This window comes from Sminthopsis crassicaudata, chromosome 4 (genome assembly GCF_048593235.1).
Source record: "Sminthopsis crassicaudata isolate SCR6 chromosome 4, ASM4859323v1, whole genome shotgun sequence".
NCBI classification, from domain to species: domain Eukaryota; kingdom Metazoa; phylum Chordata; class Mammalia; order Dasyuromorphia; family Dasyuridae; genus Sminthopsis; species Sminthopsis crassicaudata.
The window spans coordinates 351,948,381-351,966,963 of NC_133620.1; the positions used below are offsets into that span (position 1 = coordinate 351,948,381).

The window sequence follows — 18,583 nt, forward strand, 5'->3', positions numbered from 1 at the left end:
AGACTCCATGGAAAGAATATACACAAGGAGTTCTGCACCTTGTTTATTTTTTCTTTGCTATAAGTGTGTAGATGAATGAATCGTTTCAAGCTCAGAGCAGAGTCATGACTTAATTGATGCAGGCATCAGACTGCCATCCTGAATACAGAAGCCAATAATCAATTTCTGAACCAGGAGAACAATTGTACACAATAACACAATATTGTATGATGAAGAACTGTGAATGACCTAGCTATTCTCAGCAATGAAATGACAACTCTGAAGAATTTATGATAAAACATATCTGCCACCAGAAAAAAGAATTGATAAATTCTTTTATCTAGACTGAAGCTTGCTATTTTTTACTTTCATTTTTTAAAATTTTGAATCTTCTTGTATCAAATAACTATGTGGAAATGTTTTTACCTGATTACTTACCATCTCAGAGAAAGGGAAGGGGAGAGACAGAGGAAGGCATAGAATTTTTAAAAAGTTAAAAATTGATTTAATACTTAATTGGAGGAAATAAAATATATATTTTAAAAATCAATTTCTGGCACACAAACTCAACACTTTCAAAAATTGCTTTATTGAATAAAGATTGCTTTGTAAGACCTCTGGATGCATTGTCACAGTCTTTTATGCAATGAAGTATTAAGTATTAAGATTTCGGGTGTATGACTTAATAGCTAAATAGCTAAATTTTACCATGAATCACTAAATAGAGAGTTGGATATGAGGAAGTAGCAAAGAAGCAAGCTGATAGAAGATGTTGTTATCAGGAACCTGCAAGTCCAGGAAGTGTCATCATTGGAATGCATGGCCTAGTAGGGAGGTATGCTTAGAAAACACAGACTTTCTTTATAGAAGACACAGAAGATGTGAAATAATCCCTTCAAGAGAACCCATCTGGTTGAATCCTCTTTAAGATGTCATTAACTTTACCTCAAGCATCTGTGTTTTTTTCCCCTGATAAGGAAAATCCCTCCAATTAAGAAAACTGAAGCCTCGGTCATGGGTGGAATCTTGGCCTGAGTGCTGAATTTGGAACCTGGAAAAGTGGTATGCAATTCCTGACCAGACACTTATTAGCTGTGTGACTATGAGCAAGTCACTTAACTGCATTCTTCAGATTACTTTTCTGTAAAATGTGGATCTTAGCAGCACCAATCTCCTAGGGTTATGGTGAGGATTGAAAAAAATGGATGACATATGCAATATGCTTCTCAAACCTTAGAATATATGAATACTAGTTATTATTGTAACATAGTTAGAAAGGTTTTAAGTAATAGGACATAGTAAGTGGTCCCAGGTCCTTGTTAGTGGGTTAATGCTAATTAGTGGGTGTCAGAAAGGTTATAATGACTTGTCCCTAGTCAAATAGTTAGTGGGTGCCAGAGAGGTCTTAAGCCTATCATTACCCAGGAAGATAGCAGAAACATTTTAAATAACCTGTGTATAGTCACACATTGTCAGAGAGGTCTTACATGACTTGCTCATGTTCACACAGTGTCAGAGAAGTTCTCTGTGACTTGCCTATGATTGTGAAATGATTGTCCAAGGAATGATTTGACCCTTCATCCTGAGGAGTCCAAACTAGCTACCAAGTCATACACATGGCTTAAGATGTGTATTTGCCAGAGATTAGACTAATAACTAAGAAGCACCACCTCCAGATGCCCTTGGGCCCCAAAGAACAGAAAGAAGCCTAGCAGATATTTTTAATCTCTCTTCAGAAAGCTCTTGTTGTTCTAGTTCAGTTTTTGACTTGTCTAGACTTTGGGATCTAGAGAAGACATTTAATCTCTCAATGTTTTAAGTAATTCTCTAAAACTAGAAGATAATGACCAGCACTCATCTAGGAGTTCCCAATAAAAATAAAATCACACACCCAATCTTTATTAAAAGAGCTACTTGGGAGGTTGAGTGTGGAATATCTAATTTTATATTTTCATCTTCCTGTGTCATGGCCAAAAACAATTCTTGTGAAAGAACTTGTCTGACCAGCTTTGGTGTGGAGATAAATAAACAAGACCTGGATATGCAAAAGGGGAGTGGGTTGCTTGGTATCTGTGAAGTCCAATAGCTTAGTCTATCATTCTGGGCATTTATTAACTATTAGGACTCATGTGTATACAAAATGTTTGGCCAGAGAAATGTGATTTATTGAGACAACAACAAAGATGCTTCAGGTCATCTGGCAGATTTGGAGTCCAATGGATGAGCTGTCTTTGTTTCTGAGCTTTGACTCTTATGATGGATGCAATACCCTCCTTCTCCACTCCACCCCCTTTCCCTCAACTGGCTTTGCACATAGTTTGTGTTTATTGCCATTGCAGATGTGTTTTATAATCCAGAGACAGGAAATGACTTGTTTGAGAGCATACAGGTGGCAATTAACTGAGTTGGATGCACGACCACATCCTCTGACTCTAAATTCCATATTCTTTTATAACTACTACAGGTTTCTTCAAAGCAAAGACTTTAGGGCAGTTAGGCAATACAGTGGATAGACAGTAGTACTTGGAGTCAGTTCAAATCCTGCCTTAGACATGTAATATCTGTGTAATTCTGAGCATGTAGCTTACCCTCTATGTCTATCAGTTTCCTTATCTATAAAAAGGGCTTTAATAACAGCATCCACATCAGTTATTCAGTAAATACTAAGCATCTACTCTGTTGCAGGCATGCCATGCTAACATCATAGAACTGTGACTATTCAGTGAATAAATAAGTAAAACACCTTGTAAGCCTTAAAGTGCTTTATAAATAAGCTAGAGATATTATCATCATTATTATTGTTTTATTTTTGTCTTTGTACTTTCACACCTAGTACAATGTTTAGCATACAGTAGATGCTTAATAAATGCTCATTTAATTGAATCAAATTAAATTTATTGACTTTGGGCAGATAACAAGCTTTCTGGATCCCAGCCCCCTCTGAAAAATAACAATGTAGGACTAGATAACTTCTAAACTCTGATCTATGGATTTTATCTAAATCTAGGATATTATGAGTTTATATTGAAAAGTAGGAAAATCGGAAGTTTATAATGGAAGTACACTAAAGGAGTTAGATACTGAAAACCTTCAAGAGGACAGAGAAGTCAGTGTTTTTTAAATATTGTAAATGGGATATGTAGTATCATCTCATTCATTCAGCTGATGCCTTCTTTGTCTCCATTGACAAACTGGGCTCGGAAGCGAGGGATGAAACAAGGTTGTACATACTCTCGAGAAGAAATGACCTTCCCATCCTGGAATTCCTGGGTGAGGGTATAGATTCTGGCCAGGATCCCAGGGAGGGTTGAGTAGAAATTGCAAGGCTTAGCTCTTGCATTGCAAACTGAAGGTACACAAGGATTGCATGGCTTGCATGATATATCAACTGGGGTCATACATTCCAAGGTCTGGGATTTGCAGGGCATACAAAGTGAAGGTTTACATTCCATGGCACATGGATTGCAGGGAAGCCTAGAAAACAAAACAAAACAAAACAAAACAAAACAAAAAAACAATTTAAGGTAGGATTTATTGGGAAAGAATTGGTGATATTAAAAAAAATGTTAAAAGGAGGAGAATTATAACAACAACAGATTGTTTAGCATAATTTGGGCAAAATAATCACCTCCACAAGGTGATTAATCTTTTGTTCTCAACTTACCTGGAGAAAACAATTAAACAATTAAAATAAAGTTTCAGATAAACAGATTGAAGTTTTTGAAAAATAGTTTTCAGAGAGTTTTAAGAAGCATTATCTTATGAACTTGGCTCTATTAGATAAATTTCTCAAGAGCAGGAAATGTGTTTTATTTCATTGTTGTATCCCCAGTGCCTGCCATAATGTTTTGTATGCTTCTAGTAGACAATTAATAAATATTTCTGGAATTAAAATGAAATTAATTGAATTCTGGTCAATTCCTATTATTTGGCCTAGCTGGAAAATGGGGTCTTCAGGTTACTAAAAGATTCTGGTTAGTTGAGAGCCATTTTAACAACACAAAGCTATATTCTACAAATACTCCACCATTCTTTTTGATGTGGGGTCTAAGACTTGGGAAAGACCTTAAAAAGACCAGGGTCTCCTACTACACTCAGGGCCATCATTACTCATTTTAACTATGTCTTGTCATAGACTCCAGTGATTCTGGAGGAGAAAATGAGGCTGATAACTTTGCACAGCTCAGTTTCACTTAAATCCAGTTCACTTGTAAGCCAAGTGATGTGGATAGACCCTTCTGATGTCACTGGTCCTCTTTGAGAATAAGAGAAGAACCATAATGATGAGGGATTCTTTATCTTTGGACTCCAGAGTCCCTCTAAACTTTCTGCCTCAAAAGACTCAAAAGACTCATTCACATATCTATGAATTTGGAAAGGAAAAAAAATACATCTTTATTTTCACTAACCCCAAACTGAAATACTTAGCTTTTTCTTTAATTGTAGATTTTATAAGACTAATATAAAAACATTATTCTAAAAAAAGATCCACAGGTTTGATTAGACATCCAGTAGGATCCCTGATACATGGATCTATCATCTTGTTGTAGAACCTAGTAATATCTCAAATTTTAGCAGGTGGGCATAGATGGAATAATAATATTCAAAGAATTAATCTATCTTAAAGAATATGTCAAGAAAATATATCATTGACATATATTTAAAGAATATGGCAACAACAACAATAAGTATAAGGTTAATATAACACTTTAAAGTTTGCAAAGCTCCTTACAAATACCATCTTATCTCATCCTTACAACAGTCCTAGGAGGTAAGCATTATTTCTTCTCCCATTTTACAAGATAAGGAAACTGAGGCAGATAAAAGGTTAAATGACTTGTCCAGTACAACATGTCTAGTAAATGTCTGAAGCTTAGTTTGAACCCAGGTTTTCCTGACACCAAGTGTAGTGCTTTCTTTACTGAGGATGTCATTGGTATAGAACAAGGCTTCTTTTTTTCCACCTGTGACCCCTTTTTGCCCAAGAAATTTTTATGACACTGAGTACATAGCTATACAAAATATGTACAATATTTCTATTTATACACAATATATAAGTATACAAAATAAATATAAAATAGGTATACAAATTACACATTTTCTGATAATAAATTATAATTTTGTGACTCCCACATTTACTTCTGAGACTCCACATAGGGTTGCAACCAACAATTTAAGAAGTTTGTGTATAGAGAACTCCAAATGTAGAAACTTCTTTTATAGATTTATTATTATTTTTTATTATATATTTAGGTTGACAACTTATCAATAGTCTTAGAGAATTTCTTGGGGCAAGGAGGTGGCTGGCACAGGAGAGAGAGCACTGGGCTGGAAATCAGGAAGACATCTTTCTGAATTCAAATCTGATCTCAGATACTTACTAGCTATGTGATCCTGGGCAAGTCACTTAACTCTATTTGCCTCAGTTTTCTCATCTGTAAAATGATTTGGAGAAGGAAATAGCAAACTACTCTAGTATCTTTGCCAAGAAAAACCTCAAATGATTTTTACAGAGAGTTGGACATGGCTGAATAACTCAATGATAACAATTGTTTCTGCTGTATTTTGGAGGGTTCTTTTTATAGGGTTTATATGTGTTAATAGACTGTGTGAATTGTTAGGACATGATGGTTTATTTTTCATATGGGTCATTCAGTTCCTAATAGATCTGCCTTTGTTGAATAGCATTAATTTTCTCCCTGACTTCAGACTTTGTGACTATGTTCATTATGCCCAAATTATTCTTATTATATTTTTATGAATATCGGCCATTGGTTATCAGAGTAATTCTTTAAGATCTTATAGTTCACTTTGTTCAAACCTTTCTCCAGGACTAGAAAAGCCACCAAAGATATAGTTAGTTCAGAGCACCTACTCTATAATCCATTGGTTGAAGAAGTTATTCTAGTTTCACAAACCTGCACTCGGTATTCTCCAGAAGATGTCGATATCTGGCAATCTCACACTCCAACTTGGACTTCACATCCAGTAGGACCTGGTACTCTTGATTCTGCCTGTCCAGTGTACATCGGATTTCAGCCAGCTGGGATTCTACATTCTCAATCAAACACTGAAACTGGGCTAGCTGAATGGAATAGCGGCCCTCTGTTTCTGTCAGGATGCCTTCTTGAGAAGCTCTCTAAAGACAAAAAAAAAAAATGAAGTTAACAGTTGATTATGAAGAGTTGATCTTTAGAGTTCTTTTTGCCACTTAGTGATGTTATGTGGAATGCAGGCTAAACTCTATTCAAAATGACGAGTTATAGAAATATTTCTTTTAAGATCATAGAATTAGAGCTGGAATAAACCATACAGGACATCTTCTTTAATCTCATTTTACACATGGGTAAACTAAGGCTGATAGAGATTAAGGTTTTCTGCAATGTGATGTAAAAATTTTATGCAGCTTTTTCAATTTAAATCTTATGGTATGAATTGACTATTTAACAGAGGTTACTCTGAGGTTGGTATATTTACCTCACCCATGATACCGATGGCTTTAAATCTTATTTCCTATAGTAAAAGGTATCCAATACTCCTTTCATCTTTAAATACTTTTATTATCCATTTGTTTCTTATTTGGTAATTTTCACTTGTGTTCCACTGATTGATTCCTTTTAGTTTTTTTTTTTTTTGTTGTTGTTGTTTGTTTTGTTTTGTTTTTTAAAGATATTGGAGTTATTATCATTTCCTTCTCAGCTCATTTGACAGATGAGGAAACAATCTGACAAGGTCAAGTGACTTATTCGGAGTTATACAGCTAATAAGTGTCTGAAACAGGATTTGAACTCAGGTCATCCTCACTCCAAGCCTGACACTCTATCCACAGAGACCCAGTAGCCTTTCATTATTTACCAAATAGGCTGAAATCTGGGACACCATTGTGAATTGGGAAAGTTTATCTTCCTTTGACTTCTCTCTCTCCACTTTATATATCTTCTTTCCTTAGAATCATAAATTTGGAACTAAAATGTCCCATCAAAGTCATATAGTTGAACCCTTTTATTTGACACAAAAGGAAATTGAGGTCTAGGGAGCTTAAATCACTTGTCAAAAATGATAAAGATTTGAACCTGAGTGTTTTCAATCTAGGTCTAAAACTCTACTGCTTCTTCTTTCAGGGTCTCTTTACTTCCTTCTCCCTTCCTAGGTAGCCAGTGCTACCACATTGCAACACATTCAATTTAAAATATAAAGGCTTACTAACCTGGAATATTTGTATTTTAAAAGATGATGTAGAGAGAAAAGAAAACCCTAAAGGATTGCTAATGACAGTAATAATAAGACTAATAATAGCTAGCATTTATATAGGCTTTAAGTTTTGCAAGGTACTTAATAAAAATGAGCTCATTTGGTAGAATCCCAGGCCTTATTGGGTTAGATATTTGGGAAGAAAATGAGTTTGAAAAGGAAAGATAGATTCTCTGGAAAATGTATTGGAAATAAAACTGAATTTGGAGTTACAAGGCATGAGTTTGAATGCAATGGGACCATGGTCCAGTCACTTAATCAATGTCAACTTTTTCATTTGCCAAAAGAAGAAGATGAGCTTTTAGGTTCCTTCTAACTCTAAATTTACAGTACTATGAAATCATAGCTTCCAGATGACCACAGACTCTAACCTACATTAAGGGCCAGCCCTATGCTAAAGCTTTTGATCTTTTGCCATTTTGGCTTCAAGAGAATGCCAAGAGCTAGATATGGCAAAGGAAGCTCCTAAGTTAATTGAACTCACCTCCTACACTGAATCATGCCATATCTACAGAAGTCAATGCATAATAGTCTTTGCCAACTCCTATGGGCTACACACCAGGCTGTGCTGGGCCTGCAGCTCGATCTCCAGAGCACTGATGGTGCGTCTCAGATCACAAATCTCCTTCTGGAAACATTGCTGCTGTTCTGAGCTGGATATCACCTGCTGGCTCAGTTCCTGTAACTGGAAAACAGATAACATATTTTTAACTTTAAAAGTGACATTAAAAAGTGATGGAGGCTTTTCTAAGATCAAATGAGTGTGGATATATGTGCAAATATATATGTGGATATGTAAGTATACTTGTCTATTTCTAGGTGCCCACCTGAATATTGAACCATTCTTCAACATCTCTGCGGTTAGTCTCAACCAAAGACTCATATTTGCATCTCATTTTTTGCAGTGCCTCATTCAGATCCACAGAAGGGGCAGCATTCACTTCTATGTTGAGTCTGTCACCAAGTTGGCATTGTAATGAATTCACTTCCTAGAAAAAGAAGACTCGTTCAATGAATAGATTAATACCACATTTCACAGCACAATAAATAACCTGGAAATGGTCAGTTTCTTTCCAGCTTCTATTTAATATCAACATTTAGAGTTTTCCAATTTTTAAACTGTAATTCTGAATAAAGGCTTGGTTAGAAAAACTGAAACTAAGGTAAGGTGATGAGGGTTTTGCACTAGGGCATCGAATTACATGGAAAACATAGTAGAGTAACTACTCAGCAAGAATAATTAAAATAGAAAGGCACCATATAGTGGATTAGGATTAAGACCTCTCCCCTTATTCACTCTTCTCCACATCCCCCATAGATTGAATTTTAAGGATTTTAAAATATTTCTAAGCACAACCAATGGATAAAAACAGTATAGAGAACTAGAGTGAAAAGAAATATCTTATCTCAGTTTGCTAATTGAAAGTCAGGATTGCATAAACTCATAGATAGAAACTCTGTCTTTATGTCAGGTTAGAAAATTGTCACTTTCCCCGTATCATGGTAGAAGACAGAGGAATTGTCCATTTTCCAACCTAGGATCCTTTATACAACTTTAAATATTGTATCGCATTATACCTATATTGCTGAAATGAGAACAGATTGAGTAATATTGAAGTAGTCAAAATAATTCTTAAGGATGTAGAAATGAGAAAAAAAAAACATTTGATAGGGAAGGCTACTCTCTGAAGACTAGCTCAACAAAGTGGACAATTTCTGAGGCCTGGGGCACTTATAACTTTATTGAGATTTTGCTAACCTTTTCATGGTTGTGTTTGAGATCAAGGAGTTCCTCCTTCAGAGACTCAACTTGCCCCTCCAAGTCAGCCTTGCACAGGGTCAGCTTATTCAGAATTTGATGGAGGCTGTTGATGTCAGTTTCTACCAGTTGCCTCTGGGACACTTCAATTTCATATCTTTAAACCCAAGAAAGAGTAAGAGAGGAGTAAGGAAAGACTGGTTCAATAACAGAAGGTAACAAATGCAAGTAGCAGAAATCCTCTTTAAGTTTGTCTCTAGATCTCCAGCTTACTAACTTCCTATTATGAAGTGTTTTAGATGTGAACTCTAGTCTTTCAACCTACTCTTTAACACTCATTCTTAATTGACCCTGGACCATGAGTAGAGACAGTCGAGCACATTTCCCAGTATGACATCAAACTATAATTTCCCTGAAAGGAAGACTAATCATTTCCTAACTATGTTGAGAAGAAAGATTCCCTTTGAACCTTAATGAAGAGTCCAGGGGAATGACTAAAAAATGTGATAATTATTTAAGCATGGGAATTAATTTATTTGGATATCTATAGCTAATAATTAAATTTAGTTGGTTGTATTATATTCAATATTAAGATTTTAACAAAACATTTTTCAAAAAAAAAAAGAAAAAGAAAGGTCCTTGCTGGACCCCTGCAAGTATCCACATTGGGACATAGTTGGTCGCCAAGTGAATGTTAAATCTTGGACTGGCCTTGAACAAAACAACATATGAAAGGGGCCAAGTGAGCTTACTTTGCTCTGTAGTCATCAGCAGTCACTTTTGTGTTGTCTATTTGGGAGACCAGCCTGGAATTTTCAGCTTTGGTGCACAAGATCTAGGATTTAAGAGATTGTGCAAATGAATGAGACTTGAAAGCCAGAAACTTTTCCTAAGATGTTTTCCTTTTAAAGATAAAACCACTGTCTGTGGTTTAATCCATGTGGGGAACTTCCTATCAGTAAGTTATCATCTTAGAAACTTCCCTGAGAGATTAGGCAACTGTCCAGAATCATATTGCTGGCTTCCCAAGTTTTTCTGACTCAAAAGCTAGCTATCTCTAATGAAAAGTTAATGCTTTCAATAATCTCCATATTTTGGTTTATAATTTCAGCTTATTTTTATAATTTAGAAATTAAAAGCAAATTTTTCAAGGTTAATAGCTATATAATTCTAATAGCTAGAACTATATAGTGCTTTATACATATCTCATTTGATTTTTACACTTGATCTTGAAAAACTCTGGGAGGAGGTGATATTATTTTCTCATTTTTATAAAGAAAAATGAGAAAACTGAGGCAAATAGAGGTGAAGTGATTTAGCAGGAATTACTGTCTAGTAAGTGTCTGAGGTTATATTTGAACTCAGTTGTTACTGACTCTAAGTCATTTCTTAAAAAAATCATAGAATTTTATCTACTATATTACTTAATTATCCATAAAATTGTCAGCTATTACTACTTAGCACTGGGTCATCTAATTCAATAGTGGATGGCACCTCTGCAAAGATAAGGAAATATAAAAGTTTGGACATGACCTTTAAATAGCATTTTTTCATTCCTACTTCAAGAATTCCCTTTAGATATATCCATAAAATAACCTGAAAAGTTCTTTGCAAACCTTATACACGAATGCTAGTTCGTATTATTTCCAGAAATGTGAACTTCTAGCAAATACCATTATCTCAAAAATCCTTTACCTACAACTAGATTGAACAAAGACTTGAGAATCATTACCTTTTGCTGAAGCTCTTCTATGATCTTGAAATAAGAGAGGTAATCAGGACACACAATGGGAGTCTGTTTTTCATGCAGCTCCCGGATCTTGCACTCTAGGTTGACATTCTCCTGCTCCAGGTCTCTCACTTTTTCCAGGTAGTTAGCCAGGCGCTGATTTAACATCTGCAAAGTCTCTTTCTCATTGCTATTAAAGTTGCCCTCACCACAGCTGGATCGACAGGAAAATACCCTGAAGTTGTTCAGAAGATAGATAGGAGAGCGATAGGGAACTGGATGGCAGGCATTAGGTAGACAGACCTTAGCTTGGCACTGGCTGATTTGACGTCTACTTGATTGGCAACTGCTACAGGCAGAGAAGGCCCTGGAAATTGGAAGCCTAGAATGGCTTCTGAAAGGAACTAAGGAAGAGCATTTGGGAGGACCACAGTTGGATGCCATAATGTCAATGGCAGCTTCAGGTTCTTTTTGATGCCTTCCTTACCCTACCTCCATACTCCTCACTATCCAACCCCAAGCCAAAAGCCAGACTTCTTCCTTTTTCACACAATTATATAGCCTTCTATGAGGGGGCGTTACAACATGTAGGATGTTTTCCTTTCTAATGTTTCCATCAATTTCCATAGAAACATCTAATTAGTCTGCTTATTTACTTGCCTAAGAACTCCTCATCCCATAAAAAAAGGTGTAGTTTGAGTTGTTATTAAATTATTACCCATCTCATAACTATTATTTGCTACTGGGCCCAAGGCTTCACAGGATGGCTTCAAAAGGGACGCTCATACCAGCATCATTCAAATTATTAACCATCTGTCAGTGGATTAAAAAAGCAAGTCACTTAACTGCCTCCTCCATCTATCACTGATATTTGCCCAATAATGGGAAGTAGGGAGATGTAGTAGATAGAGAACTGGTACAGGAGTCAGGAAGATTTAAGTTCAATTTTTTTTGTCTGACACATACTGACTGTGTGACCATGGGCAAATGATATAACCTCTCAGTGACCCAGACAGTGTTCTGAGACTATAATTTGTAGAACAGGTACAGCTCTCCATCAGTAGAAGCAGTTTTCTCATGGAAAGTTCTCTATACCAAAGCTTCTTAAAATGTGACCCCATATGAGGTAATATAAATAAGTGTGAAAATTGTGAAAAATTTGACAATAGTAAAACATATCAAATATTCTTTCAAGATTTAATACTTTATATAAAAATAAAATAAATAAGCATACCTACATTAGCATACAAATTTGTTTTCATCTTTAATAAATGGTAAAATTATATTTATACCAAAGAATTATTTTAAAATAAGTTTATGATTTATTATCAACAAAGGTTTAATCTAAATATCTATTTTATATACCTGGGTCATATAATAATTTTCTTGGGTGAAAAGGGGTCATGAGTGGAAAAAGTTTAAGGAACTCTGCTCTGGATTTTGAAAGATTTCTTTGAGAAATTTTCCAAGAGACATTTAGATTGGTTGACAGACAGCCAAAGAGACGATGATCTACTCTTTTTAAGCTTTAGATTTGAGGCAAATGATATTTAATATTATCTATGAATATTATTCATGATATATTTTGTTCCATTTTCAATTTTAATTTGGTGTTTAGATATATTCTATTGGAAAGGATACCATGCTGCATCTACTCAATTGATCACCTGTACCTCCTTCCCAGGTATAATCTGGATTCTGCCCCTTGAGCCCCCAGTTCTGTTAGGTGAATTCTTGCTCAGTCCAACTCTCTAAGATACTTATAAGCTGTTCAGCCTAATATTTTTGTGTGTGTGTGTGTGTGTGTGTGAGAGAGAGAGAGAGAGAGAGAGAGAGAGACAAAGAGAGACAAAGACAGCGACAGAGACAGCGAGAGACATAGAAAGAGAAACAGACAGACAGAGACAAGAGTATGTGTGTACAAGACATTCATTAAACTCTTCTCACATTTCCATTAGTAAATGATGAGATCCATGGTCACTAGGTAGAAGTTGTCAGAGAAAGCCTGAAGTACTGTTAAGATTACTTCCTGAGCAAAGAAGGACACTGATGGGGATCAGTTCCACCCAACAGTTCCACTACCTGGGGAGGTCTTGGGTAACCCTATCTTCTTGGGTCCAGTTAGAAATCTAAGTTATGTCAAGCCCCTGAGGTTAAATTTCCCTTGTAATCTGTCTATGGCCCATGCCATCTTTGTTGAATTCTTTTTAAGGTTAGCTACCATGGACTCTGCCTCTTTCTCCTTTTCATAGCTAAATCCCTCTATGGATTTAGCTTGACAGTCATAGAATACTCCCACCTTATCGTATATTCTTTTAATGGATTCTTCCAACTCCTCATCAGTGAGGAGAGAATTTAACGAATAATTTGTACATGTAAATATCAAATAGTTTTAAACTGCGGACTTGAAAAGTAATGGGTTTGAAATTTTGTCCTTTTTTTTAAATGGAGTGAAAAAAGTAGCATCTTATGATTAGAAAATAAATTACAGGATTTTCCTCACATTCAGTGATGTTTTATTACTACACATCAATTTTCTCTCCATTTCTGGGGATGTAAAATCCTTTCTCTTTTCTGTGCATAGTTACTAGTATGGTAGGAGAGAGAGAGAGATTGTGAAAAAGGAACTGTTGGCCATGAAGACACTTGGCACAAAGTTATTTTCATGCTAAACAGTATTAAAGACAAACCTCTTTTGAAGCTAAATCACTTTATAGTGTGTATTATGAACTAGTGCAATTTGATTATAAGAGTTTGAATAAATTAAAACATGTGTGTTGATAAATATTTAACTTAAATCTCTCTCTCTAAATTTATATATATTATATATGGACAATATATATATATTATATGTGGACAATACATTTTAAAGTTTAATCTGCATTATTAATATTTTTCTTCATCACTTTTTCAAGTAAAAAAACCTAACAAAAATAAATTTTGATTTGTATGGCATCTGTTGATTTCTAAGATGTAAGTGCTCACATTGAAAATTTAACTATCAGATCTCAGAGTTTGTTTAAATTGGTTCCACCATACTGATAGGGTAAACAAGACCTCAGCAAAAGTCCATGTCCCTACTAGGTATCATGTGTCTAGGTGGCTCATAGGAAAGCTATTGACAGAAGAAGATTTCGTTGAATGTAAGTGAGCCTTTGTTGCAATGAGCAATTCCCACAGCTGCTTCCTGAGACAAGCAGGGCGAGACTGTTGAATTCTTTGTCAAATTCCTTACTTTGACAAAATTATCATGACTCCACAGTTACTGTATCCAAACAAAAGGTCAAGTTAAAATGTCAACCCCTAAGGCTATTTTTTCCTTATAAAAGAATCTATTGGGTAATTCCTCCATATCTTCTTTAGGAATTTAGTCTGTTTTATGGCATCATGTATTCATTAGGAACCAGGTGCCTTATGGCAATAAGTTCTTTAGGAATTTACTATACATAATGGTATCTCCTCCCTTATTATGGTATGGTTAATTGTAAGTTACACTATGGAACTGAGTACCCATCTTTCCCCTTGCTAATTGCTAAAAATCCCATATAGAAAATAGTTCCCTATTAACAGAATAATAAAACTTTGCCTTTTGATTTGGAGATAGTATAAGCCCACCAACCCCAAATCCCAATATATTTTTTGGGATTCAGAATTTCTGCACTGTCATACCCTATCTATACCCCTGATTGTAAGTAATCTACTCAGGAGTAGGAATAAGGTCTGGATTATGTGATTGAATTTAGTTAATTAGTGGGGAAAATTCTGAATTATACATTAGGATTTACTTTAAAATTTTCATCTACATTAGATTTTTGTAATGTTTTAGGAATTATGGACCCCTTTGGTAGTCTAGAGAAGTCTATATATCTCTTTTACCAGAATAATATTTTAACTCAAATAAAATTAAAATATATAAATTTTTGCATAAATATAAAATATTTGTAAATTTTTTAAAAAAAATTTCTACATAAAATAAATAAGAATAAAAAGGAAACCAAAGATTAATGAAATTAAAGATGTATTTTTACTTACCCATGCTTACTAGCTTGGTGAAATATAAGAGTATTGGGGACCCCAAACTATGCATTCTTGCTTTATATATTTTATATGCATAACTTCTTTTAAGTTGGCCTTAATATTTTGAGAAAAGAAAACAAGAATTAAAATTTACTTAGTGCTACTATTGAAACATCAATTCACATGTTGCTGTTCATTCTTCATTTTTGAAGAGGACTAGTGACATCACAGGAAGTTATCTTGACTTGCCTGTGAATTGGATTTAAGTGAGGCAGAGCTGTGCAGTCATCTGCTTCACTGTGTCTTCCAGAGTTATTGGAGTCTAGGGGTTAAGACTAAAGTCAAGATGACTGGTGATGGCCTGGATATTGTAGATTATTTTAGCATCTTGGATGTTTGCTTAAGCATTTTATAGCACCTGCTTCTGTTGCCTTAATGGCTGTTGGAACAAATTGCTCTCAGCCATCTATTCCACTATGGGACCTCTCTACATGCTTGGGATGGACATCCTCCTTACTCACTGATGGCTCTGTGACTTCTTGGTTATCCTTGACCTGGTTTAGCTTGTATTCTGGGACATTTACTGGAGTGTGGTTGCTGCATATGCTACATAGCTTCTTAGAACCACAGGGAGGAATTGGGTCCTTGCCTTTTGGACACAAAAAGTGGATGGGCAGCCCCAAAATGGATGAACAGCAGGTCTTGGCAAGCCCTGACACCAGAGGAGCTAGTTTTCCTTGAATACTTATACACTCTTAATTCATATGCATACTATATATATGTATTCTTTCATCCAATAAGAACTTATTAATCACATACTTTGGACCCAGCACTATGGTAGGGGTTGGAATATAAATATAAAGTAATGGTCCTCTCTTATTTGAATTTTTTTTTTCTGAAATAATTGGAGTTAAATGGCTTGCCTAGGGTCACACAGGTTGGAAGTATGAAATGTCTGAGACCAGATTTGGATATTGTTTTATTTAACAAAAGGGGCAGAGAAAGCTTACTTATGTGAAAAAAGAGAAAAAGCCACTGAGGGGAAACAGATGTTTCTGAGATGAACTGGAGGCAAAGGTATTGATTGATGGTATTGTTTCCCAACCTCTAATTTACATGCAATTGTTTTTAGAAATATGTTGCTTACATCTGGGAAATTTTGAATCAAAAATTTTTTCAAATATTTTGGGGAAATGTATATTGACTTTTCCTATTTTATGGAAATATGGATTTTGGATTTCTCATTCTAAGATTTATCTAAGCAAGGAAATCTTGCTTTCATCCAGGAAAGACACATGAAACTAGGAAATTAGAAGGAAGAAGTTGACATTATAATCTACCTACAGAAGTTAACTGAGCTTAAAAAGTTGACACTGGCAGAGCAGAGGGTGTAGTAGCAGCTCCTTTGATTTGAGACCAGCTGAGACCAGATTTTAATTGATACATGGAGTTGACCTTAAAGAAGTGGGATGGAGAAGCTTTAACATTAGATTGCTCTTTGTCCTTCATTCTTGAAGAAGACCATGACATCAGGAAAGTGATATGATGACAAGCAAGTGAATGGGATATAAATGAAGGAGAGCTGTGCAAAATTTCAACCCTCCTTTCTCCTACAGAGCCATCTGGGTCCAGTGGCAAGATGTAGCTCAGGAAGATTGGAGATGGCTTTGGATGCAGTGGAAGACCTTGCCCTTTTTAAGCTAAGGTCTTTAGCAAGTCTTAGTTTAACAGAGATAATCCCCAATCAGTGATTAAGACCAAGTAATAAAGAAGGAAGAAAAAGGTCTAGAATTAATTGGCAAAAATAGAAGTCTTTTCTGACTCTATAAAGGCTATTTTGCTCTCTAGCATCACCTACAGCTTGAGAAATGGAAAACACTTCAGAGATTTGTTTATGATGTCCTTTGTCCTCCCATTGAGGAGAATCTTTTCTACCCAAGATTATCAATTACTTTCTAATTTAAAGCCTTAGAGAATTCTTTGGGGAATAGAGAAATGGGAGTGGGAGGGATGTAATTTTGAAATTAAATTTCTGCCCAAAGCCAAACAATTAATATGTGTCAGGTATGAGATGTGAACCTAGCCATATATACACTATAATATTTCCACTCATGACTCCTTTTTTGTCTGAGAAAGGTTTACATGATCTTGAGTATATTGATATATAAATTAAATATACAAAAGCCTGGAGTATAGGCCCGGTAAATGAATGTATTTTTTTTCCCACAGAAAATTATCTTAAATTTGGTGAGATTTATTATGAGATTAGCTCTATGTTAATAATTTTATTGGCTATAGTGATTCTCAAAGACCATCTATAATTTAGAAAAATATACAATTTACTTTGATGGAAGGGATAACTAAAACTGTGGAATTACAGATCTCTGACTTATTTAAACTATTATAGAAAACTTAAAGGATTACAGAGTATTTTTGTTACAATTGTGAGAAATGGATGGGCATTTGGCTTCTACAGAGTTTTGAAAATTAAATTAGAAAAATGAAACTTAAATTAGAAAATTAAGAAAAAAAGGACATCAAAAAATAATCAGGAGTAGAGGTTTTAGCTTTGAACAGGAACTCTCTGAACTTTGCCTCCAAAATAATGCAAGCTCTTTGGGGGAGGGACTGGCTTTTGTAATCAGGGGTGGTGGCCTGAGATTTGGGGGAAAAAAAGCCTTTGTACTTTGCCTCCAGCACTCCTCAGTGATTTTCCCCCTTAAGAATGTAAGTTCCTAATTTGGAACTATAACCAAAGAATTATCAAACTGTATATACACTTTGATTCCCCAGTGTCTCTACTAGGTCTAATGGGTCTACTGGATATCCCAAAGAGATCACAAAAAGGAAAAAGGATCCACATGTACAAAAAATGCTTATAGCAGCCCTTTTTTCAGTGGCAAGATACTGAAAACTGAGTGGGTGCCCATCAGTTGGGGAATGGCTGAATAAATTATGGTATATGAATATTATGGAATATTATTGTTCTATAAGAAACGATCAGCAGGATGATTTCAGAAAGGCCTGGAGAGACTTGCATGAATTGATGCTAAATGAAGTGAACAGAATCAAGAGAATATTGTATACAGCAACAAGAAGATTATATGATGATCAGTTCTGATAGATGTAGCTCTTTTCATCCATGAGATGGTTCAGTTCAGTTTCAATAGATTTGTGAGGGAAAGAGCCATCTGTATTCAGAGAGGATTATAGTCATTGAATGTGGATCAAAATACAGTATTTTCACCTTTTGTTGTTGTAGTAGTTTGCTTGCCTTTAAAAAAATTTCTCATTTCTTTCCTTTTTGATCTCATTTTTCTTGTGCAGCATGATAAGTGTGGAGATATGTTTAGAAGAATTGCACATGTTTAATCTATATTGGATTACTTGCTGTTTAGGGGAGGCAGTGGGAGAAAAAATTAAGAACACAACATTTTGCAAGGATGAATGTTGAAAATTATCTTTGCATGTATTTTGAAAATATAAAGCTACTCTTAAAAGAATGTAAGCTCCTTGGGAAAATAGACTCTGGCTATGTAATGAAAGGTGGAGAGTCACATTCTTGTAATTTTTGTAATAACCAATAAATGGAAAATCAGGGGAGGGACTTCCTCTTCAGGACAGGAAATAAAATATTGCCTTTGCAGTTCCAAAAGTGTGTCTACTGACCTTGGCAGCCATTCTTGCAAGAATGTAAAATAAAACTTTCCTGCATTCATAAGTGAGTCACTTGAATTCTTGGTAAGACACTTTTGTTTCTTACACAATCCTATGAGATTATTTGTGGCACAAACCTTATTACTTTTCAGATCATGTGTCTATGACTGAGATCCCACTGCTAATTCAAG

At 35.2% G+C, this 18,583-nt stretch overlaps 1 protein-coding gene across 1 annotated transcript; it reads right to left on the reverse strand.

The window, feature by feature from the left end:
* Positions 1-2,594: 2,594 nt before the first annotated feature.
* KRT39 (keratin 39) lies at positions 2,595-11,183 on the reverse strand. Its single transcript, XM_074265484.1, has 7 exons — positions 10,722-11,183; positions 9,742-9,824; positions 8,990-9,146; positions 8,058-8,219; positions 7,790-7,915; positions 5,898-6,118; positions 2,595-3,453 (listed from the first exon to the last, which is right to left on the reverse strand). The coding sequence occupies exons 1-7, from the start codon at positions 11,160-11,162 to the stop codon at positions 3,138-3,140; spliced, it is 1,506 nt and encodes a 501-aa protein (XP_074121585.1). The 5' UTR covers positions 11,163-11,183; the 3' UTR covers positions 2,595-3,137.
* Positions 11,184-18,583: the final 7,400 nt, after the last annotated feature.